Here is a 23101-nt window from a genome sequence, read left to right on the forward strand (position 1 = left end):
GATGAAAGGGTAGTTAAGAAAAGGTGGATCTGGGGAGAGAGACGAAAAAAAGGAAAGATGCCAGACCTCTGGGGGAGGGAAGGGAAATGGATGAGGAGGACAGAGATGGCAGATGGATGGTTAGCACGGAGAAAGAAGAAAGAAGGAGACCCTGGCAAGCAAGTTATCAGAAGACAACCAGAGCATGGGACCGAAAAGATTTGAATAATGACCAGACAACAAAAGGTAGAAAAACAAATTTTATTTTCTGTTTTGTGACTACAATATGTCATATTTGAAACGTGTATCCTGCCAGAGCTAGCAAACATGAGCTAGGATTTAACAGAAAGAGGAAAAGTCTTTTTTGTTTGTTTATTTTGTTTACACTACAGCGCCAGTGTGGTTAGGAGAAGGCAAAGGGGGTGAAAAGGATGTTTGAAAAAAAACAACACCCACTTGGGCAGGAAAATCGAATCGAAAAAAAAAAATCGATTCAATGGGCTGAATCGAATCGAAATTTTTTTCCCTGAATCGGGCAACACTAGTGGAGATGATGGAATTCAAAGAAGTGTGGGATAAACATAGAGGATCTCTAATTAGAAAATGAATGCTGTACATTAAAGAACTTGCATGGTCTGTGTCCCATATGTGGCGATTTGGTGTAGGATGGGCTAGGGAGGGCATCAATGGGAACTCCACTAACTTGAAACATGAGGATGTTACTGGCCAATCAGGCCTTAGATTGGCCAATCAGGCCTTAGATTAAGTGGGGATGGGTGGACCCGCTATGCCTAAGGCCTAATTGGTCCAGGCTTCTAGAGCCTGGGCCAATCAGGCCTTAGGCTTCGGCGGGATGGACCGGGAAGGGGCGAGCCCGCCTCATTTCGACCAGGCGGGCCTACAGGCTGGACGGGCAAGAACCGTCTGGCCTGAAGAACAGGTTAGTTTGGAGGTTTGGGGGTTGTTAGCGCCGGGGGGGGGTGCGTCTTCGGGCAGGAGGGATTGGACACCCTCCTGCCAGCAATCGGTAGTGTCGGGGTGGGAGGGAGATCGGTAATGTGGGGGGGGAGGGAGATTGGTAATGTCGGGGGGGGCGGTCGGTAGTGTCGGGGGGGGGGCATCCGATCGGACAGGCCGAGGCCCGCTAGTGTAGGCCGATTCTGAATAGGATGCCTTTCCCGGGCGTCCTATACAGAATCAGGGCCTAGGTGTCTTGCGGGCCTCGCCTTCAATATAGGCGGCCTGCCTGGGGAGCATTTTTTTTTTTTTAAAACGTGCATCCCGATTGGCTGATTAGACAGCTGTAGGACGCCTACAGCTGCCTAAAATCGGGACGCACTTTTGGAGAATCAGGGCCTCACAGTCTATGACCCAGAAATATCAAAGAAGAGACAAGTTAATTTAATCATGTATTTTTAATGACTATAATTAATGGGCAGACTGGATGGACCATTCAGGTCTATCTCAAGTTTCAAGTTTATTAAAAAAAATTTATACCACTTAATCAAATTTCTAGGCAGTGTACAGGAATAAAAATTATCTTAAAAATGAAGTAAAACAAGTTAGAGTTAAAATACTAAACAGAACCAGGTTAGGTTAGTAAACACAAACAAGAACATATAAACTAACTACACACAGTTAGGAAAGAAGGTTAGAACTAAAATCTTTAAGAAAAAAGCACACATTTAGGGGAAAAACAAAGGGTGAAGGTAAAAGCTATAATTTGTTTTAGTCCTTAAAAGGACAGTTGTTATTCAAAAGCATCTTGGAATAAGAATGTTTTTAGTTTTGCTTTAAATTGCTTTAGCGCGGATTCCTTCCATAGATGATTCAGCAGCGAATTCCAGAGAGAAGGTGCAGTGACAACGAAGTTGTTGGATCTCAATGTGTTAATGAGTTTTAGTGAAAGATAGTACAACAAGGAGATTCTGTGACATAGAACGAAGAGATTTAGTGGGGATTATAGGGAATTAGGAGTCTATCAATAAACTCTGGTTGATTGTTTGAGCGAGTTGTAAAAGTTAATAATAAGATTTTATAGCTAATTCTATGTTCAACGGGTAGCCAATGTGCATTAAACAGAAGAGGAGAAACATGATCATATTTCTTTGCGCCATAAATGATCTTGATAGTTGTATTTTGTACTATCTGAAGGCGTCTTATTTCCTTTTTTGTAATGCCTTTATAAAGGGCATTGCAATAATCCATACAAGAAATTACCAAAGAATGGATCAGTGTATTCAAAGAAGCTGGGTCAGGGAACGTATCATTCTAAGGCGGTAGAAGCATTTCTGGACCACCATACTAATATGATTATGAAAGGAAAATTTACAGTCTAGAGTGACTCCTAGCCGCTTTAAAGTGGGTACAACTTTAATTGTGAGAGATTCAATTTCAAGGGGGCCTGAAGAGTTATTCCGTCTTTAAAGGGAAAGATCATCAGTTTTGATTTATTGATGTTGAGTGAAAACCTATTTGAATATAACCACAATTTGATTTTTTTCTAGTTTGTAGTTGATGGAAGCAACATCCTCTATGTTATTAAGACCAATGGGGTGGATTAATTGCACATCATCGGCGTAAGCAATTGTGGTAAACCTGATAGATTGTCCCACAGTCAAAAGAGGGGACATAAAGATGTTAAAAAGTAATGGTGACAGAATAGAGCCTTGTGGAATTCCATGTTTAATGGAAGAAGGCTCAGATGATATATCGTTAAAAATAACCTTAGACGATCTATCTGAAAAATAGGAGGTGAACCAGTCCATGACTTGACCTGTTATGCCAATTTCGTGAAGGCGTGATAATAATAAGTTATGGTCAATGGTATTGAAAGCAGAGGAAAGATCTAAGGAGAAGAGCAGAACTAACTGATGATGGTCAAGATGGTAAAGTATTTTTGTGGTTAAACCTAGCAGAGAGAGTTCGGTGGAATGATGATGACAAAAACCAGTTTGGTTGGGGTGTAGAACTTTTGTTTTCTCAACAAAGTCAGAAATTTGATGGAAGATAATTTTTTCAGTAAGTTTAGCTATACATGGTATGTTAGCTATAGGTCGATAATTAGACATATCTTGAATGCTGGTTTTTTGATCCTTGATGATTGGATAAATAATTGATTGTTTCCAAGTTTTGGGTAACGAACCCGATGATAAGCTTGAGTTGACCAATTCTTTGATATATGGACCAAAAATAGAAAAGAATTGTTTTAAGAGGAAAGGAGGAATGACTTCTGAGCTGGTCACTTTTGTATTAAGTGAGTTAAGACATCTTTGTAATTCCTGTAAAGTTGGGAGGGTGAAACGAAAGCATTTAGAAAAGGACAGATTTGAAGAAGTGGTAGAATCAGTATGATCTTTAGAACAGCTAGGGATAGGAGTTTGCGAAAATGTCTCTCTGATTCTTTGTACTTTGTCTATGAAGTAAGTCACGAGGGCTTGTGCTGATGGTACTTGATCATTTACTAAGGGGCTCATAATCAAAACAAAAATACGTTCAAAAACCCACCCAAATCGGCACTTGGATGATCTAAAAGACAGGTTGTCCAAGTGCTGATAATCAAAATGGGTTTTTAGTCGTATTCAGAGACTTTTTAGGCCTCTGAATGCCACTGTGCACCCAGAGCTGAAAGGGGCGTTTTTGAAGGAGTGGTGAAAGCGGGATGTGGGCCAACCTAGACTTAGTCGTACTGAAGGGATAATCAAAAGTTTAGCAAGGCTGCCTGGATGGAACTTATATGTTGTGACTTAGGTGATCTAAAAACAGGTCTAAGTGTCCAGAAACCAGATAACCAGTGCAGGGTCAAAGTACAGACCCACACACACTCCCCCAGTGATCACTGACCCCCTCACACCGCCATAAAATTCAGAATAAAAACATACATACCTGCCTCTAGAACATCAGCACTTGGCATAAGAAAGCCTAGTAGGGGTGGCTTAAGTAGTCTGGGGGGTGAGCTAGTGAACCATAGAGGAGGACCCAGGTCCATAAGCCATTCTAATCACTGCATTCATGGTAGAAAATGTGAGTCCACCCAAAAAAAACAAAACCCTACCAATGTTCCCTCTAATTTTTCATAGGCTGTGTGCGAAAAAAAATTTCATCTGTGCGCATTTTAAAGAAAAACTAAATTTGTGTGCGCTATAAAAATGATTGCCAGAGGGCCCGGAGTTCAGTTATGGGCAAGTCTTTGAGTTTGGTCTGAATTAATGAAAACACAATGTAATTTTAATTACACTTTATGTTAGTTACACTTTATGTAACATAAAGTCTCATTTCAATAAACATAAATTATGTTTCATTGAGCATTACCTATAAATAAGGTATCATTGTACTTTATACTTAAAATTTAGAAAATAACAGCTATTTAGTTTTCAAAGTTTTTCCCTGCGATCTTTCATATTTATCCAGTCCAAATAAATTCTATCAAGATCTGTTGAGCCTCCATCTTGAAGGTGACTCTTAACACACATCAGCATTTCCAAATGCTCTAAATGTAAATGATTCCTTTGTTTAGTCTTCAAATTGTTCATTAGACTAAAACCACGCTCACAATCTGAACTAGATACTAAGAATGTGGCACCAATGTCCATCAATTTTGCTAAATCTGCAAATTGATCATTCTGAAATGCAAATTTCATCATATCTGGAAAGCTGTTTATCAGATTGCTTTTGATTTTTTTCTGCAACAAGGAATTTAAAGTCATTGTATTGCTGAATAATAACACTTTCCTCCGGAAAAAATTGTTTATACTTTAAACAAAGAGATCTAATATGTCCTTTTCCGAAGTCAAAGTCGCATTGTGATATCGATGTACAGTCAAAAGCAGACCATTCCTCAACTTCATTTTCAGGAAATCTTTCACCCAGATGCAAACATAGGATGTTGATGAAGGTTAATATGGAATTAGTATCCACTGAAACTTTTTCTCCAGACCTCATCCTGTTGTCAAGAAGACTGCTGACTTTATCACTCCACTTAACCTTGTCACCTAAGTATTGCATTCGAAGTTTGTTCAATTTACCCTGTGCAAGATGATAAGTTTCCAATGGTGTCAAACCACGTTTTTGAAATGCCATGGTTAAGGAAGCCAGTTCTGATAAGACATCATTCAAAACTTCAAGTGTAATATGAAATTGTTCACTGTTCTTCAAACTTTCAAAAAATACACGAACGAGAGGGCATTCAGAAAAGTTGAAAGGGGACAGATTCAAAACCAATGCTAGGAAGTTTTTCTTCACCCAATGGGTTGTGGACACCTGGAATGCGCTTCCAGAGGGCATGATAGGACAGAGTACGGTATTAGGGTTCAAGAAGGGATTGGACAAATTTCTGAAGGAAAAGGGGATAGAGGGGTACAGATAGAAGACTACTACACAGGTCCTGGACCTGTTGGGCCACCGCTCGAGCGGACTGCTGGGCAAGATGGACCTCTGGTCTGACCCAGCAGAGGCACTTCTTATGTTCTTATAGCAGTACTTTGCAATAGGATCATTATCTTTGTCTTCTTCAAAATAATTTAACAGGGGATCATAATTTCGAATAATTGCTTTAAGTGCAAAGTGTCTAGATAACCAGCGCACTTCATTCAGAGGTCTGAAAGCAATTGATTCACATTCAGATGCATCTGCTATTTCTTGAAATTTGCATCGTTTAGTAGAAGACCGACAGAACACTGTGTACACAGTTCTCATTACAGTTTCTACTTCTTTCATCAATTTTACTTCTTTCCATGAATCAGAAAGTCCCAAATCTTCCCGATGTGCAACACAATGTTGCTGCACTAAATGTGGAATGTCTTTTCTCAGCTGTGCTGCAACACCATCTATTTTGCCCAGCATAACAGAGGCACCATCAGAGGTGAACATAACCATTTTATTCAGGTCAAGTTCATGTTTCCTATAGAATTCCCTAATTGCTGTTACTATTGATGTAGCATCACATGCTTCCAACTGTAGCATCCCACCAAATGATGTCCTATACTCATTTGAATTGACTGGCCGATACTTAAAGTAGAGTATTAAGTACTTGTTGACAGAAATGTCTGTGCTTTCATCAACAGTTAACGTATGATACGTTGCTAATTTAATGTCTGCCATACGATCATCTTGCACGATGCCATTGATAATTCCAAGAAATTCAAATGCATAGTTTTTGCTTCTCCAGCTATCAGGTATACTAACATACTTTGCCATGTGCTCAATGATATCTTGAACAGAGAGCATTGAGATATTCATCTTAATGGCCAGCACAACACTGTCAACAAGAACCTTAATTTCATCAGGACTGGAATGCTTCCGTTCATTACTAATTTGCCCATTTTCTTTTTTGGTTGGACTTTCAATCAACATGTTAACCAGTCCCCCTCTTAAATTCGGATTTCTACTTCTGAGTTTCCTAATACTGTTTGTATGAGATTTACTTGATAGATGGAGTTTCAGAAAGTCCAGTTTCCAAACATCATCCCATATTTTTCCAGTAGAGAATTTTCCAGTTGCTTTGGCATCTTGACAATAACAACACACAACTCCATCGTCTTCATCATAGGTAAATATTTCACACAATTGAACACGCATTGTATTTCGAGATTCCAGTGTCTCTGTTTCAACAATTTCTTCAAGCCATTCAGACTAGAGAATGACACGGGGAAAATATCTGTCCCCTTCATCGCCCTGTCATCGTCACCGCCATCCCCTTCACCGCCCTGTCACCGTCACTGCCATCCCATTCAACGCCCCGTCATCGTCCCCGCAGCATCTATATAAGCCTTAGTACTGCCATATTTAGATTATTCCTTCCTTATAAATCAAAGTTCTGGCTGCTGAACTAGAGAAAGAGATGTTCAGCTGGCAGGGCTTTGTTTATAAATTTTTATCAACACAACTAATATACTACTTTATCCTAAAGCAAAAAATAAATAAATAAATAGAATTTTTTTTTCTACCTTTGTTGTCTGGTTTCTGCTTTCCATATCTTCTCATTCAATTCCTTCCATCCACTGTGTGTCTTCTCTCTGCGTCTTCCATTTGCTATTACTGTGCCTCTCCCTTCACCCCCCCCCCAATTGGTCTAGCACCCATCTTCTTCCCTCCGCTCCCCCATAGTCTGGCATCTGTCTTCTTCCCTTCCAGTGTCTTCTCCCCACTCTGTCTTCCACATTTCCCTTCAGGGTCTGTTTCTCTCTACCTTCTTTCAATGTCTGTTCTATTCCTTTCCACCACCACCCTTCCCTCCCTCCTTTACCATCTGTTTCTTTCTACCACCCTTCAGCTCCTCTTGAATGGCCTATCTATCTATCTCCCTCCCTCCCTCTTATTTTCACGGCACGTTACAATGTAATTTGTGCAAGCCGTTGGAGCCTACAAGCTCGGTCCCTGTCCCATCCCCACAAACCATCTCGCTTCTGTGTTCCTATTTTCCCCATTTCTAATATCTCCCCTATGTATCTGGCATTGCCCCCCCTCCCTGTGTCCATATACCATCCCCATGGCATGTCCCCTTTATGTCTCTGTCCCTATGCCCCCATGCACATAATTTCCCCTCTTTCTGTTACCTTCCTGTGTCCAGATTTCCCCTATCTTCCTCTTCCATATCAGTGTGTCTCTTCTTTTCAACCCCATATAGCTTCTTTCCCTCTTTCTCCCCCCCCCTACTTCCAGCATCTGGTTCACCTGCCTGTCCTCCCCTTTCTTTTCTGCTATGGGTTTTTTTTTCTTTCCCTCTTCATCCCCTTGGCCCAGAATCTTTTTCCCTTTCACTCCCTCCTACCTAGTGTGAGCCGGGAACACGCGCAATCGCGCGGTCCAGCAGCCCCCACCCAATTGCAGCATTCAGCCAGCTCCCTCCCTCCAACTCACCTTATATTCCGAGTTTGCCAGCTTTCTTTTTCGCTGAGCTGCACGCTTTCAAAAAGTCGCCCACACGCAGCTGCTCAGTTGTTCAATCTTCTGCTCTGACGCAACTGGAAACAGGAAGTTGCAGCAGAGAAGATTGAACAACTCCAGCAGCCGCGTGTGCGCGGCTTTTTGAAAGTGTTCGGCTCGGTGAAAAAGAAAGCTGGCAAACTCGGAATATAAGATGAGGTGGAGGGAGGGAGCTGGCTAAACGCTGCGATCGGGCAGGTGGGGGCTGCTAAACGCTAAACGCGCGATCCTTGATTGCCTCACTGAGGAGACAAGACCATTCACCGCTCCACAGGGCGGTGAATGGCCTTGTCCCCATCCCCGCAGCGACTACTATTTTTCTTTCCCCATTTTGGCGGGTTACCCGCGGCTACTCACGGCTAGCCGCAGGTAACAACCACCATGTCATTCTCTAATTCAGACCTAAAAGCTGTTGCAGCTCTCTTGCGTTTTACACTTTTCACCATTCGCGGTTTAGACATTTTAAGAGTTATATCTGGTTGCAATTTAATAAACAAATGCAGTTATACAACCTCAGTACTACACTACACACTACAATTCCACGAAATAAACAATATGGCTGAACTTCAGGAAGTCAAAGAATCGGAAGTGTTTCATTTCTTATGGGCCATAGGCTATGGCCCTATGGGGCACGTGACGTGTCAAGTTCAACTGCCAAAGATAACGGAATCACGAGAATGACTTAAAATTTATATTATAGCGCTTCAATAAATGTGATAAATGGGAAATCGGAACAGCTGGTCTTCTGCAACATTTCATTTTAGCAGTGAAAATCATTTTAGGCAAAAATTTATTTTTTTGTGCATGCTATTTTAATTTGTGTGCGCTGGTTCGGCAAGTTGAGTGCGCGCACAAGCGCACAGCTTAGAGGGAACAGTGAACCCTACTATACTGTCATATAGGTGCCACCTGCAGCCATAAGGACTATTGGGGTTGTAGACAGGTGAGTATAGTAGGTTTTGGGGGTGTTTTGGAGGGCTCACCATGGCCTGCAAGGGAGTTGTGGTGAGATGTTTGTGGCATCCTTTTTGTGAAGTTCACAGCAGTGCCCTATAAGGTGCCCCACTACTCTGTTGCCATGTCTGGGTGGCCAGACCATCACTTTACTGGCCCCTCCCATATCCAAAAGGTCTTGTTCTGGGCATTTGGGACTTGGATGATTTCGTGGACGAGAATGTGGTATAAAGATAGACGACCTAGACATATTTTTCAAGAATGGACTTTGGATGACTAGTGCCCTGGGCCCAAAACGGACTTAGAGGTTTCTTTTGATTATGCCCCTCTACGTTACTATGTTATTAGAAACATAGAAACATGATGGCAGATAAAGGCCAAATGACTCATCCAGTCTGCCCATCCACAGTAAACATTATCTCTTCCTCTCTCTAAGAGATCCCACTTGCCTATCCCATGCTTTTTTAAATTCAGACAGTCTCTGACTCCACCACCTCTTTCGGGAGACTGTTCCATGTATCTACCACCCTTTCTGTAAAAACGTATTTCCTTAGATTACCCCGGAGCCCGTATTTCCTTAGATTACCTCTTACCTTCATCCTATGCCTTCTCATTCCAGAGCTTCCTTTCAAATGAAAGAGACTCAACTCATGCACATTTATGCTACATAGGCATTTAAATGTCTCTATCATTTGGTAAATATGCGGCGGGTGTTACATCTGCAAGAGTGATCATTTACCCAAATCTTGTGGGCCCATTTGACTAAGGGCTCCTTTTACGAAGCCGCGTTAGCAGCTTTATCGCTTGCAACTTTTTATCACGCGCTAACCCCCGAGCTAGCCGAAAAACTACCGCCTGCTCAAGATGCAGTAGCGGCTAGCGCAGCCAGCAAATTGGCGCGCGCTATTACGCATGTTAAACCGCTAACACGGCTTCATAAAAGGAGCCCTAAAAGCCACTTGAATTACATACTTTTACAGTGTCGCATCCCGCAGACTCCTGATCACCACAGCGAGCCGGGTTCACCGCGACTGTAACTTCTCCCAGCGTGTTCCCTTCAACTAGGGAATCCTTCAGGCTATATGGGCAACCGCCTAGGGTAAAAACCATAGGACAAATGACCTCAATGAAAACAGGCAAGGAATATCACAAGCACTCTGGAAGGTCCAAAATAAGGATATACAGTGGAACCTCGGTTTGCGAGTAATCCGGTTTGCGAGTGTTTTGCAAGACGAGCAAAACACTCAGCAAACTTTTGCCTCGCAAACCGAGCATGTTCTGGTGTACGAGCACCTCCCCACGCTCTAACCGGCATCGCACCCCCCAAACCGGCATCGCAACCCTCCCCCCCACGCAAACGCCACCCCCCCATGAGAACCACAAAGCACCCCCGTGCTGAAAGCGCATGGTCCTTACCCCTTCTGCTCGTTGTAAGGGTGAATGCGAGCTCCCGCCTCTTGCCTGGGCTGGGCCTTGAGCATCTGCACATGCTCAGCGCCTTCTGGCTCTCATTCTCTCGGAGAATCGGGAAGTGCTCAAGGCCACAGTTCTTAATTGGCAGACAAAACAGGTAGTATATTCCTTAAGAGTGTTATGATATCCTTAAGCTGGGCTGGATGGACCACTGGTCTGACCCAACAGTCAGCAATTCTTTTCATAAATTTTTGACTGAGAAATGGGAAGAGTATAGGAAAAATAATCAATAGCATATCCAAATCCTGGGATTGTTTTGGGAAGCAGGAAAGCAATTTTGCAAGACAAAATAACATCTTTATGAATTTTTTCTTTATTAAGAGAAAATGGTAATATCCAGAATCTCAACAGAATTTGAGTTAAAAATTCACCCTGGTTTACAATAACAAGAACAGAAAAAGAAAAAAGCCCCCTTCCTACTACCCTCCCCTTCCATCCTAACAGCTATGCCAACCCCCTTTTCACCCTCCCCCCTCCAACATAGAAGGATATTATAGTACTGATATTTTTATAACCTACCAAAACCAAGGGAATCCTCAGGTTGTCACCCTGCAAGATATTGAAATTTGGAAATGTGCTCCAAGCAGCGTAACTTCCACTGGAACCAGTAAGAACAATCAATAACACTTCATACTGAAAACGGATAGTTGGCTGCTCCTCATAAATACTTTGTTTCAGCCAGAACCCTGAAACATATAAAAATAGAATCACCATTCTGACAACTAGATACAAAGAAAGGAATCATTGAAATGTAATCAATCAATCAATCTTCACCTTGACTCCTAAAAGCCACCAGCAATGGAGAGATGTAGGTTAACACCAAAAGTAGCAATACAAACAAAGTAGCCTTGGAGCAGACACTAGTTTTATATTTAATCAATTTTGGGTGAGAATAAACCTCATATAGAGCCATTGTGGCATAAATTTCACACCATGAAAGTAAAATTCAGGATTCACGCCTTCTCTTCAAAGAAGTCTAGGTGAAAAATCCAGTCCTTGTTAAAGTTGTTCAAATCTACAGGTATATTATTATAGAATATTTTCTCCTAAAACGTTCTCTTCTTCACTTTCACTCATACACAAAAACTCAGGGCTAAGAATACATGAAAAGCTCTATGCTATTCATGTAACACATGGTCTCCTCTCATTGCTCAGTGGATGCTCCCTTAGATGAAATCATGCATCTGCCATCTTTTTAATTAAAGGACCTACAGTTTGTCTGCATTTCTTCTGTCTTACTTATTATCCTGAAAGCATCAAGAAGAGATATCTGCAATGTGTGACTATAGAGTGCATCACATACCCGGGTAGCACTATACAAATGCTAACAAATAATAATAATGCTAAGTCTGTCTCCTTGCTATTGTAACTCACTGTATCTGTCTGTCTCCCTGCTTTTGTAGCTCAGTGTGGATCTGAATTACTATGGCTCTGTCACCCATTCTGCGTCTTTTTTACTCCGCCGTCCAATATTTCTGTCTCCTTTGCCCTCTAGCTCAATGTGCCTCTTTGTCCCTTCTTTTACCCCTTCTGTGTCTGTTTCTCTTGCCCTCCAGCTCACTGTGTCTCTCTATCTGTAAGTTCCTTCTCCTTTTGCCCTGTGGCTATTTGTCCCATCTGTGCTTATAGCTCACTGTGTCTCTCTATCTGTAAGTTCCTTCTCCTTTTGCCCTGTGGCTATATGTCCCCTTAGCTCAGTCCCTTTTCCTTTTGCACCGTGACTCTCTGTTGCATCTGTGCCTGTCCCCTTTGCCCTCCAGCTCAGTCTGTCTGTCCCTTCTCCTTTTCTACTGGGGCTCTCTGTCCCCCTTGTCCTCTAGCTCAGTCTGTCTGTCTGTCCCTTCTTCTTTTAACCTGTGGTTTTCTATCCCCCTTGCCCTCCAGAGTCCAAGCTCAGTCTGTCTGTCTGTCTGTCCTTTTGACTCTAGCGCACTGCGTCCGCCCCTCTTCCTTCCCCTCCCTCCCCACCCTGAGGCCTGATTGCAGAACCGGAGGCTGCTTCGGTAGCCGCGCGCTCCGCAGGCCTAACTCACACCGCGCGCCTCCCTCTGAAGTTGAAAGATGGAGCGCGTTACGAGGTTTGGACTCTATCCGTTACCATAGTTCTGTCACCATAGCAACCGACGCCAGCAACCATTTAACGTAGATCTATAATTCAATCAACGTGTTTGCGTCAGCCTGAGTGCGGGGCTCAGCATAGCCTCGCATTGTGGCGTTGAGGAATAAACGTATTTTGGACGTCTTCACGTAATAGAATCGTGGTGTTTTCTGTTACAAAGCCGCGCGGCAAACACTCCGACGTCCAGTAATTCCCTATGGACGTCGGAGCGATTACCGCGGAATTTTAAAGGAAGGAGGGGGGGGGGGGAGGCTAGTGCACGTTAGAGCCTCAATCACACCCCAGCCCGACCCCTCAACCTGTTCTCGGCCGGGAGAGGGTCCCAAAGGAAAGCTGGACAAAGTCAGACAGGATATGTCAGGTAAATCAGGACATCTGGATACACTTTTCAAATCTGACATATTGTAATCACAGAATAGAAAAGATTTTTTTCTACCTTCCACTGTTCTATCCAACATTTGTTTATTTCCCACTGTCTACCATCTCTCTATCCCCCTCCATGCAGCATCTCTCCTGTCCTCCCCTCCATTAAGGTGCAACATTTCTTTCTTTCGATTTGTATCCCGTTTTCCCAGAAGCTCAGAAGGGTTACAATTTAACATTCATAATCAATTTAAGAATAGATTAGTCATGACAACAATTAGGTTACATTTAGACAATTACAGAATTATTCGAGAGTCCAGCCTAATCATAGCAGAGAGTAAATGGAAGAAGCTGTTCAATTGAGGCACTATTGTTGGAAGAGGAAGGACATTAGTGACCTTATCTGTGTGGATAGCTCAGGGAGGAAATGGCTGTAGGAGATCCGGAGGGATCTCCCTGCAGGAATATTGAGTCTTTGTTCTGCTTTCAAGTTTATTTAAAATTTCTTATACCGCCCATTCAACCTTCTAGGCAGTGTACAAAAACATACTTTAGCTAAAATACAAATTTAAGATGACAGAGCGTCACTTAACAATAACAATAACTTTCAGAGACTTTTAAAACAAAGACAAACGGGAACAAAAGGTAAAAGGGCAAGAACTACAATAGTCAAAGTAAAAGAGAACAATTAGGGAGAAAAAAATAGGAGGGGCAGCTATAAATAAAAGGACAGTTAGATCTTGAAGGCATCAAGAAAGAGAAATGTATTTAGCTTCATCTTGAAATTATTAAGAATTGATTCTTCACGAAAGTAATTTGGGATGCTATTCCAGAGAGAGGGAGAGAAAATGGTATTTATATACTTCAGTGACAGAATAGAAAAAATATTTTTGGCTGTTGATCTTAGAGTATTAGAAGGATTATAAGGGATAAGATTATTAATAAATTCGGGTTGATTATTTTGTCTGGTCTTAAATGTTAACAGAAGAATTTTGTAAGTGATTCTGTGTTCCACTGGCAGTTAGGGGTGTATGGGCACAACTTGGATGCTATGTAGGCAGGGGATTTTTGGTGGAATCTCTTGTGGGTCATAACCAGGGCTTTGAAGATACAGTGCTTTTTGACTGGTAACCAGTGGGCTGCACAGAGCGCTGGAGTAATGGGGTCACGGAAGCCGAGGTTGTATAGAAGCGATGCACCATGTCTCCCTGCTGTGAGAAATGAAATTCATAATATAATGAATTACTAATATATTTCTAATAGTGTTAATTATTGCAGGATGTAATTATATATAGAGACTGTTACAGTGTTCTCCCCAGAAATTTTTTCCAGCCGTGTGGCATGAAAAAGTAGCCAGGTGGGGTGGGATGGGGAAATTTTAAGGTGGAAGGATGAAGTGATGTCATCCTGTCAAATGACTGCTTAGAGCAGGAGCTCTGTCGGGGCTTTTGTGAACAAGTGTGCAGTGAGCTTCCAGAGCGCGTTTTCTGCCGGCACTTCGAGTGAGTTGTGCTCCTGACACCGTGGTGACCTGAAAACAACTGGGAAAATATAAATATTTTGGCGAGACAGCCAAAAAGTTGAGCTCCGAGGGGTCTGGAGGGATGGTGGAGAAAAAGAAGATGGCGGCGGGGCAGGCGGCCCACTCAGAGTCCAAGGACAAAGGCATTACTGACCAAATGGGAGATGAGAGCGAGGTGCCCAAGAAATCCATGACCACAGGTTTTCAGGAACTGAAAGCGGAGATGATTGGGGTTCGGGTTGATGTCAAGGCGGCGATGGCAGAGCTCTGAGCAGAGGTCAGTGAGCTGGGAGCACGAGTGTCAGCCTCGGAGGACCACGTGGCAACACTTTCCTTCTCGGTGTCCGCTAACAAAGATACCACGGATCGCCTTTCCACTGAGTTGCAAGATCTTCAGAACCAAGTCGAGGATTTGGAAGCGCTTCAAGGGAATCCCTGACATAGAGGCTTATCGGGATTGCAAGGTGGTGGTGCGTGATTTTTGTGAACATTTGTTGCGGGCTGATGGTGCTGAAGTGCCTGAGTCTATTGTTCTAGTGCGGGCCCATCGAAGTTTGGGGCTGGCGCATGGACAAGGCATTTTGTTGGCTGGATGTCGACAGGCGACTTTACGGTGGAAAGATCTCACTGTGGGAGTGTTCCAGGATCTTGCTTGGTCTACACTACAGAAGCGCAGAGCGTTTAAGGATGTTACTCAAGCTTTCCTTGCAGGGGGCCATAAATATCACTGGCTCTTTCCTTTTGAAATGTGGCTGACAGTCAACAGTATCTCTAAACATGTGAGCACAGCTGCGGAGGCCTGAGCGGTGATGAGAGACCTGGGATGTGTGAGTGCGCTGGAAAGATCTCAGGCTCCAGCGGTGGCATCCAAGTCTAAACAGAGTTGGACTTGGCATACCGCCTTGCACTCCGGCAAAAAATCCGCCAAGCCTGTGCCTTGAATTTTATCTTTGCTAATTAGATGGTTTTAGTGTTTTTACTGGAGTGAGAGTTGCAGTTATTTATCTGCTTCCTTAATTTGCCTTTATACTTGCAGGTTATGTATGTGTGCTTAGTGGATGTTTGGGTAACCTCATAGAGCGCGTGCAGCATTGTAGGCGCGCTGGGATTTTTGTGCTAATCCTGTTATGGGGTTGCTCGGGCTTGGGCTCATTCAGGGGTGGTTTTGGTGGTGTGTTTGTAGTTGGTTCTGTGTGGGGGTGCCTGGAGCTGGGGTGAGGGAGAAGTGCATGCGGGGAGACAGTTTGTGTGAATGTGAATGGAGCTTGTCTGGAAGTTTCATAGTTTTCATTATTGTGTGCTGATTGCTACTTTCTAATGAGGCTATTCGGGAGGAGTTGCTGAGTTTTGTGGGGGGTTATATTTATCTTGGTGGGGATTTTAGTGTTACTCCTGATGTGCACCTGGACCATTCCTCTGGAGGGTTCGTCCACCTTCTAGGGCTCCTCATAGGGCTTCACTGTCTCTGTTCTCATCTTTGGACTTGGTAGATTGCTGGAGGCTTTCACACCCCACGCTCTTACACTCATTATTCCCATGCACACCAATCATACGCACATATAGATGAGATATGGGCTCATCGTAATTTGTGGGGTGGGATACAGCAAGCAGAGATTGGTCAAATCCAGATTTCGGATCATGCTCCAGTCTGGATAGCTTGTACCGGATTTTGGGAGGCAGGGGAAACATCATTTTTGGAGGCTCAATGAGTCTTTGTTGAAAGATCCTGAAGTAAATTGGGAGGTGGTATTGCTGTGGACCAGTATCTTCAGCATAATGATAATGATACGGTCAGCGATGCTATTTTGTGGGATGCGCTGAAGGTGGTGGTCCGAGGAGTCTTTATAAAATGGGGGGCTTGCCGTAAACGATTGCAAGCTCAACGATCATTGTCTCTTCATGAGCAATTGGTGCGCTTGGGGAGTTTACATCAGAGACACCAGGACCCTTTGGTATATGACCAACTTTTGAAGGTCTGTGCAGAGCTTTCCTTACTGGAGCTGGAACAATATGAGTTTTTGTGCTTAGCCCGATTTATTAAGCTAAATCAAGCAAGGGCGGCCATTACCTGTATACGGGATTCCGCGGGTAAAACACACTGCACCGATCAGGCCATTCGGAAAGTTTTCCTTTCTTACTATACTGCCCTTTACTGTGCATCGGCCGGGCGGGACGTTGATGCTATAACGGGCTATTTCTCTGCGTTACTGTTTCCTCAGCTGTCGGTGTCTGACCGCAAGCTCCTTAATGAATCTATCATGTTAGGGAAGGTTCTGGGTGTTATTGCCAGCTTGAAATTGGGGAAATCACCGGGGCTTGATGGGTATACTAATCAATTCTACAAACAGTTTCTTACTGTTTTGGCCCCTTTGTTGGTCCGAGTTGCAAATGGGGTGAGGGGTGGTTCTCCCTTGCCTTCCTCCATGGGTGAGGCGGCGATCTTGGTCCTGCTCAAGCCATTAGGGTGTGGAGCGTACTGTTCAATATCACTTGAATACTGATGCCAAAATTCTAACAAAGGTCTTAACTCTTCGCTTGGGTAAGCTCCTGCCAAAGTTGGTCCATATAGATCAATTGGGATTTATTCAACGTCGTCAGGTTAGTGATAATATTAGGAGAACATTAAATTTATTGTGGGCAGCCCGACGGACATCTGATAAAATCGCCTTTTTGGCGATTGATGCTGAGAAGGCTTTCGATCGGGTAGATTGGGAGTTTTTATGGCAGGTGATGCACAGGATGGGGTTAGGCTCTTTCTTTTTAGCTTGAGTGCAATCGTTTTATAGGGCCCCGAAGGCAAATATTAGGATTAATTGGGGGTATACAGATTTTTTCTCCATCGCTAGGGAAACATGACAGGGTTGTCCCTTGTCTCCCCTTTTATTTGCTCTCTCTATTGAGCCTCTGGCCATTCATATTTGGGAACATGTGGATCTGCAGGGGGGGGGTGAGGGTAGGTGATCTGGAACATCGTATAGCCCTGTTTGCCGATGATGTTTTGTTGTATGTACGCGACCCGGAGGTCTCCCTGCCAATTCTAGTTGACCTTTTTTCAGAGTATGGGAGGGAATCGGGGTTCACGGTGAATATGGATAAATCTGAGATACTGGGTGTTATTTTGGATATACAACGGTTGCCTGCTCGGTTCCCCTTCCGGTGGGCTCCGGGGTGATTAGATATTTGGGGATCCGTTTGCCCACAGATTTAACCTAACTGTATGCTATGAACTATGCTAAGATTGTTCAACAGATTCGGAATGACATTCAAAGATGGAATAGAACATAAGAACTGCCATCTCCGGATCAGACCTTCGGTCCATCAAGTCCAGCGATCCGCACATGCTGAAGCCCAGCCAGGTGTACACCTGGCATAATTTTAGTCACCCATATCCCTCTATGCCTCTCGTAAGGAGATGTGCATCTAGTTTGCTTTTAAATCCTAGAACGGTGGATTTTGCAATAACCTCCTCTGGGAGAGCATTCCAGGTGTCCACCACTCGTTGCGTGAAGCAGAACTTCCTGATATTTGTCCTGGACTTGTCCCCCCTTAGCTTCAGTTCATGTTCTCGTGTCAATTGGACATTGTAAATAATTTTATTTCCTACTCTATTTTGTCGATTCCTTTCAGTATTTTGAAAGTCTCAGTCATATCCCCTCGCAGTCTCCTTTTCTCAAGGGAGAACAATCCCAGCCTCTTAAGTTGTTCCTCGTATTCCAAGTTCCCCATACCTTTTATTATATTTGTTGCTCGTCTCTGCACCCTCTCCAGCAGTTTTATATCCTTCTTTAGGTTGGGAGACCAATGTTGGACACAATATTCCAAGTGTGGTCTGACCATCTAATATAATAAAATGCTAGGCCGCGCATGCGCACTCCCATCGCGTGCGTCCATTTTCCGTGAGCTGTAGCGACCCGCAGATAGGAATGTGCATGTGCTGCTTAGGGTTCCGTTTTTCCGTCTGGCCTGCTCCCTGCTGCTCCTTGCTGTATTGTATTTTTTAGTTGAAAGACGCAGCGGTGGCTCTTCTCACGATCCCCGCCTGCGTCGGACTTCCGACACAGGTGGGGATCATGAGATGAGCCACCGCCGCGTCTTTCAACTAAAAAAAAAATACGGAAGGCGAGCAGGAAGCAGACAAGACCAGACCGAAGTTCCCAATTGAACTGCCAGTTGGCCGGCTCCCTTGCCAGAGTTATTTTTTCAGTTTAAAGGTGCCGCCGCGGCTCCTGTCACCAGCCGCACCTGCTTCAGAAAACACTTCTAATGCAGGCGGGGATCGTTAGAGGAGTCGCCGTGGCACCTTTAAACTGAAAAATAACTCTGGCAAGGAAGTCGGCAAGATCACCAAGGCAGCCGCTCCCCCCCTCCCGCCCTCTCGGGCTACTCTCCGGGAGCAGGCGAGTGAAGCCCGGTAGTTCCGGGTAGCTAAGAGGCGGAGCGTGGTGCGTGCCCAGGGTCCGGGTGGAGAAGCTGGTACTGGAGCCGTTTGCGCACATTACCACAGGTTAAAGCGCCCCAGGAAAGGCCTGAAAGCGACAGGGAGCAGTTACCCCCAACACAAACATGCAAGCAGAAATGGAACAGGGCTGGATTTTCGAGGTCTGCTTGACTTGAAGCATTTATTTCTCGATAACAATGTTCTCAGCTTTTTTGAAGTTCACAAATGTAACTATTGCAGACTGCTTGGTGGGGGGGGGGGAAGGAAGGGTGGTCTACTGCTGGACAGGGGGAACAGGAAAATGTGCTGATGGACAGGGGGGGAGGTAAAACAAAGGGAGAAGGGCTGCTGCTGGATAAGGGGAGCAGTGAAGGGGTGATGGTGGACACAGGGGAGATAAAAGGAAGGGAGAATGCATAGGGGGAGCATGCAAGGGGTGGTGGTGGACAGCCAAAAGAAAGACAAAAAGAAAGAAAGACAAATACAGAAAGCGGCTAAGGAGACAGAGAGAGAAATAAATAAAGACAGACACACATATATTCTGGCACCTGTTAATGTAATGGCCTATTCAGTGAGGGTCTGGGCAGGGAGAGCGACAGAAAGAAAAAAAGATAGAAAGAAAGAAATAAAGCGGGAGGGAGAAAGAAAGATAGAAGGAGAGAGACAGAAAGAAAAAAGATAAACGGGGCAGGAAGAGAGACAGAAAGAAAGGAAGAAAGAGACAGGGGGGCAGGAGAAAGACAGACAGACATCTATTCTAGCACCCGTTAATGTAACGGGCTTAAACACTAGTTGCTCTATAAAGCGGCATTATAACTTTCTCCGATCTACTCGTGATTCCTTTCTTTATCATGCCTAACATTCTATTTGCTTTCTTTGCTGCTGCCGCGCATTGTGCCGATGGTTTCAGGGGCCTATCTATCAGTACACCCAGGTCCTTTTCTTGTCTTGGTGGGGTAGAATTGCAGTTATAAAAATGAATGTGTTACCCTGCTTACTTTTTCTATTCCAAACTTTACTGATTCCAGTCCCATCTTTGGTTTTGAAACAATTACACGCCCTGTTTTTTAGGTTTATTTGGCAGGGGAGACCCCCCTCGTCTTTCTAGGCAAGCATTATGGGCCACCTGGTCGTGTGGGGATTGTACTGTGCCTAATTTGTTTTGGTATTTCCGGGCCGCCCAAATAAGGCTTTTGTTGGATTGGGAGATAGCAGGCTCTAAAATTGCGGTACGTATAGAGCAACATTTCGTGGGTCATCGCTTGAAGTATTGGCTTTGGTCATCTTCCCCTGGTGGCGTATCCCTGGAGGGTTGGGGGAATCCTTTCTTGGATCACCTTTTGAAGTTGTGGTGTAACACACGTAAGCATTGGGGAGAAGGGGTAGTCCCATTGATTTTTGGTGCTATACGTGTTGAACCACTGTTCTCTGTTGGTCGGGAGAGTCGGACCTTTGAACAGTGGGCACATTGTGATTTGATTACATTTTGGGATGTTCTCCATAGGGGGCTCCTGGTGTCTTTTGAAACCTTCCAGCTTAATTGTGCATTGCCTAAGGGTGAGTTTCTGGCTTACTCCCAAATTTGCCATTTTATTAGCTCCGGGGGTTGGGATAGGGGGTCCCCTCGCTCTTCTGACCCTTTTGTACAAATGTGGTTCACTCTTCGGGGTCTTCCTAAACCCATCTCGGTTCTTTACCAATATTTTCAGGGCTCCTTCCCTTTTCCATCTACCTACCAAAGGGCCTTGGAATTGGATCTGGGATGTAATTTTTCCGACCAGGAGTGAGCTACAATTTGTACTGAAGTGGGTAAGGCCTCCTCCTGTGTTCTTATTCAGGAAAATGCTTATAAGGTGTTTACCAGGTGGTATTTCACTCCGGTGCGTCTGCACCGCATGTTTCCAGGAGTTTCTGCTCTGTGTTAGAGATGTGGGGTCGGCTCGGGGACCCTTTTACATATTTGGTGTGAGTGTCCAGTCTTTTTGGAAGCAAGTGATAGGATGTCTGTCTCAGTTGCTGCAAATTTTTTTACCTTTTATTCCACAGGGCTGTTTGTTAGACCGTTATAATGTGTCCTTACATACCTGGCAAACTAAACTTAGATGATGGGGTTTGGCTGCAGTTAAATGTTTGATTGCCAACCATTGGAAACAGCTGGCTGCGCCTACCAAGTTGGAGTGGATCTTGAAACTTTGGACCATTAGCAACATAGAACTTTCCATTGCAAAAAGACATGGGTACTACTATACATATACCTGGACTTGGTCTTTGATTATGGACAAAGTGGACTCATTGCTTTGAGCTTACCTGTGTGGGTGGGGGGGAGGGGTGCTGTTGGTTGGGGTGCACTCCTGAAGAAACAACAGAATGTGCCCCATTGGTGTGCTTAGGTTTCTGGGGTTTGGGGAGGGGATGTGGGAGACCAACATTGGTCTCCCAACCTAAAGAAGGGTATAAAACTGCTGGAGAGGGTGCAGAGACGAGCAACAAATATAATAAAAGGTATGGGGAACTTGGAATACGAGGAACAACTTAAGAGACTGGGATTGTTCTCCCTTGAGAAAAGGAGACTGCGAGGGGATATGACCGAGACTTTCAAAATACTGAAAGGAATTGACAAAATAGAGCAGGAAATAAAATTATTTACAATGTCCAATTGACACGAGAACATGGACTGAAGCTAAGGGGGGACAAGTCCAGGACAAATATCAGGAAGTTCTGCTTCACGCAACGAGTGGTGGACACCTGGAATGCTCTCCCAGAGGTGGTTATTGCGAAATCCACCGTTCTAGGATTTAAAAGCAAACTAGATGCACATCTCCTTACGAGAGGCATAGAGGGATATGGGTGACTAAAATTATGCCAGGTGTACACCTGGCTGGGCCTCTGCATGTGCGGATCACCGGACTTGATGGACCGAAGGTCTGATCCGGAGATGGCAGTTCTTATGTTCTATTCCATCTTTGAATGTCATTCCGAATCTGTTGAACAATCTTAGCATAGTGCACAGCATAGTGCACTGGTGGTTTTGCTTCTTGTGCTTTCGTGCTATGTTGATTGTTCCTTGATTTTATTGCTGTTTTGTATTTATGTTGTTATTGATATCCACATTTCTGTTTTATATTTCAAAATTTTCAATAAATATTTAATGATTAAAAAAAAATTTGTGGTGGAGAAAATTAAATATGCATTATTTTTATTAGTTAATTATTATTAATTATTTTCCAATGCTTAATATGACTTCCTTTTTTAAGATTTGACACTTAGACAGTGTTCCAGTAGCATTTAATCCACCCTTGAAAAAAAGTAATGCAGATCCTCTTATTACGAATAACTACTGGCCAGTATCAAACCTTCCATTTCTTTTAAAACTACCGTACTTGAGAGAGTGGTAGTCAACCAACTTCAAACTCATGTTGAATCAGTTAATGCTTTGCATCCCCAGCAATATGGTTTTTGTTTAAGCACAGAGACAGTAGTTCCTGCCTTAGGGCTCCTTATACAAAGCTGCAATAGCAATTCTGCCACATCAAATGCACCGAACCCCTAGGAATTGAATGGACTTTGATGCATTTGCCATGGGAGAATTGTTACTGTGGCTTTGAAAAAGGGGCCCTTACTGAGAGAATATAGTCACCTAGACCAATGTTTCTCAATTTTTTCAAGCCAAGTACCCCCCAAGTCTAACAAATACCAACCAAGTACCCCAGCTCAAGCTCCGCCCCTGACCCCCATCCCCATTATAATAGTACTAATTGTAATGAAATTTCTTCCATTCATTTTTCATGTACACAAAGTATCTTATTAATTCATAATGGTAACCACAAAATTAAAAAAAAACCCACAAACACACTGTATGCAGAAAAAATGTTAATTATCATTTATATTAGTTTTATTTTTCAAAGAGGTCAAGGTAGATGACTTTTAAATATGCAATGTCACCTCAGTAACAACTATAGAAAAATAGACAAGTATCGTGCAAAATATAGAAAGCAGATTATAAATTCTCAAAACTGACACATTTTGATAACTAAATTTAAAATAAATTCATTTTTCCTACCTTTGTTGTATAGTGATTTCATGAGTCTCTGGTGCATCCAACATTTTTTTCTTCTTCCCTCCTGAATGCTTCCTTTCCTCCGGACCTCGTTCCCTTCCCCAACCAACATCTCTCTCTCTCTCCCTCCATGAGTCCAACTTTTTTTCCTCTCTCCTCCACCCCTATTGATAACATGTCTCCCTCTCTCTCCCTCCATTGTTATGATCTTGCATCTCTCTGTTCTTCCTCAGGGTCTCTTCCAGTGGGGTACCAAGGGGGGGGACAGTCCTC

General features: G+C 43.7%; 2 protein-coding genes across 5 annotated transcripts in view; one reads left to right on the forward strand and one right to left on the reverse strand.

The window, feature by feature from the left end:
* The window catches only part of TMEM231 (transmembrane protein 231), a 177810-nt gene that overhangs the window by 139063 nt on the left and 15646 nt on the right, over positions 1-23101 (reverse strand). Inside the window, exons 1-4 of one of the 4 annotated variants that reach the window (XM_033941481.1) lie at positions 12363-12498; positions 10849-11015; positions 10273-10524; positions 9829-9950 (exon numbers count right to left, since the gene is read on the reverse strand). In XM_033941481.1, the coding sequence (XP_033797372.1) occupies positions 9829-9950; positions 10273-10345 (195 nt within the window). In that variant the 5' untranslated portion in view covers positions 10346-10524; positions 10849-11015; positions 12363-12498. Of the gene's footprint in view, positions 1-9828; positions 9951-10272; positions 10525-10848; positions 11016-11103; positions 12309-12362; positions 12499-23101 lie in introns of those variants that run through there. The other 3 variants (XM_033941477.1, XM_033941478.1, XM_033941480.1) reach the window with 3 other exon arrangements.
* GABARAPL2 (GABA type A receptor associated protein like 2) overlaps positions 12664-23101 on the forward strand; it is a 105982-nt gene continuing 95544 nt past the window's right edge. The window contains exon 1 of the mRNA XM_033941483.1: positions 12664-12809. Within this exon, the coding sequence (XP_033797374.1) occupies positions 12803-12809 (7 nt within the window). The 5' untranslated portion in view covers positions 12664-12802. The remainder of the gene's footprint in view (positions 12810-23101) is intronic.

The sequence above is a fragment of the Geotrypetes seraphini genome, chromosome 4, assembly GCF_902459505.1.
Source record: "Geotrypetes seraphini chromosome 4, aGeoSer1.1, whole genome shotgun sequence".
NCBI lineage: Eukaryota > Metazoa > Chordata > Amphibia > Gymnophiona > Dermophiidae > Geotrypetes > Geotrypetes seraphini.